General features: G+C 69.4%; 1 protein-coding gene across 1 annotated transcript; it reads left to right on the top strand.

The window, feature by feature from the left end:
• Positions 1-302: 302 nt before the first annotated feature.
• Positions 303-1,783, top strand: CHLNCDRAFT_26544 (hypothetical protein; the record flags this gene model as incomplete). The annotated part of the gene is made up of 5 exons (XM_005844728.1): positions 303-727; positions 877-951; positions 1,111-1,225; positions 1,372-1,518; positions 1,631-1,783. Coding segments are annotated over 5 exons (915 nt in total), but the record flags the coding sequence as incomplete, so codon positions are not given.

Below are 1,783 nucleotides of genomic sequence, written 5' to 3'. Positions count from 1 at the left end.
AGACAGATGCACGTGGACCAGGGTGCTGTCGTTCTTCTGGCTGCCCACAGGCCGGGCTGCCGCTACCGCCTGCTGTGCTGCGCTATGCTCTGGGATGGCGCTCGAGCCCTGACGCGTGGCCTATCCAAACACATTTCTCGTCATCAGATGAAGCTTCTGGGCGCCAGCTGCGGCCCCACTAGTGCCCACCCACGCACAACCATTCGGCGTCATCGCAGTTCCCGGACCCCAGCCCTGCCCTGCCCAGCATTGTCATGGCAATGCAGGAAGGTGAATATACAATCGCAACACGCTGCAGGTCAATGCAGTGCAGCCGTGCGGGGGCGGCCCCCTCCAGTGCGGTCCCACTTCTGTGCTGCTGCTGCTGCCACCAGCGATGCCGGCAGTGCTGCTCTGCTCCTGATCCTGCTCCTGGCCCTGCTCCTGCTCCTGCTCCTGCTCCTGCTGCTGCAGAGCGGCGGGTTGCGCTTGTCAGCGGCGGCACGCGAGGCATCGGGTTTGGTATCGCCACCTGCCTGGCCCGCGACGGCTACAGCCTGGTGCTGGGGTACAACAGTGATGCGGGGGCAGCTGCCACGGCGCAGCGCAGCCTGCGGGAGCGGTACGGCGTGGCGGTGGAGGTGGTGGGCGGCGACGCCGCGCTGCCCGCCACCTGGGACGCCCTGTTTGACCGCGTGCAGCAGGCCTTTGACGGCCGCCTCACCGCCTTTGTGCACAACGCCGGGCTGTGAGCGGCTGCCTGCGCTGGCTGCTGCTTGCTGCCGGTGGAGGGCTGAGCTGTTGCACGGCGCTGGCCCATCCTCGCACGCTGGCTGCGTTATATACTCTCGCGGTTGCCCGACTGAGCACACGCCTCCTGTGAGTGCCTGCCTACAGCTACATCGGCATCACCTCTGTCTCTGACGCCCAGCCCCAGATTCGCGGCGAGGAGGACTGGGAGGCGGCCTTCGGGTGGGGCTGCCTGGCCTGCCCACACGCCATCCCAGCTGCCGGCCCCCACTCTACCCCCGTGCGGCACAGCACGGCGCCATCCCTTGCCCGCTGCTCTCATGCCACGCCCCACCACTGTCCCCATCCTCTGTACTGCTGTACCGCCATGTGGTACTGCAGATACTACCACGACGTCTACGTTCTCGGCTTCCGCCGCGGCCTGGCCGGGGCTCTGGCCTGCCGCGGCCTGCGCCACGTGGTGGCCATCTCGGCGCAGGGCTGCAACACCACCATGGTCTGCCTCGCCCTCGCCGGCACCTGCCAGCTGCTGTGCGAGCCTGGCTGGCTGGCTGCTGCCAGGCGCTGGCTGGCTGTGTGGAGCGTTGGCTGTGCTGCAGTGCGGGCCCTGTGGCGCTGACCGGCCGCCGCTGCGCCCTGCAGGGCCCCCACCTTGAAAACGAGGCGCCCGGGCAAGCCAAGGCGGGGCTGGAGTATCTGGTGCGGCTCCAGGCGCTGGCGCTGGCGAGGCGGGGGGTCAACGTGAATGCCATCGTCCCCGGCCTCATTCGCACAGACGCCTGGTCAAAAGTGCGGCTCGCCTGCCTGCCCGCCCGCCTGCCTGCGCCTGCCTAGCCCCTGCTGTCCCTCTCCGGCGGCCGCCGTCACCCCTCCCGGCCCTGCTGTGTGCTGCGAGCCGCAGGTGCCCGCCTCTGAGGAGCGGCTGCAGCAGATGGTGGCAGCCACGCTGGCGGGGCGATGGGGGGCCCCAGAGGAGATTGGCGAGGTGGCAGCCTTCCTGTGCTCGCCCCGAGCTGCCTTCCTCACCGGCGCCGCCATCCCTGTCGACGGCGGG

This window comes from Chlorella variabilis (assembly GCF_000147415.1).
Source record: "Chlorella variabilis unplaced genomic scaffold CHLNCscaffold_21, whole genome shotgun sequence".
Lineage (NCBI taxonomy): Eukaryota > Viridiplantae > Chlorophyta > Trebouxiophyceae > Chlorellales > Chlorellaceae > Chlorella > Chlorella variabilis.
Note: the sequence above shows the minus strand (reverse complement) of the source record. Positions and strands in the feature narration are given on the sequence as shown.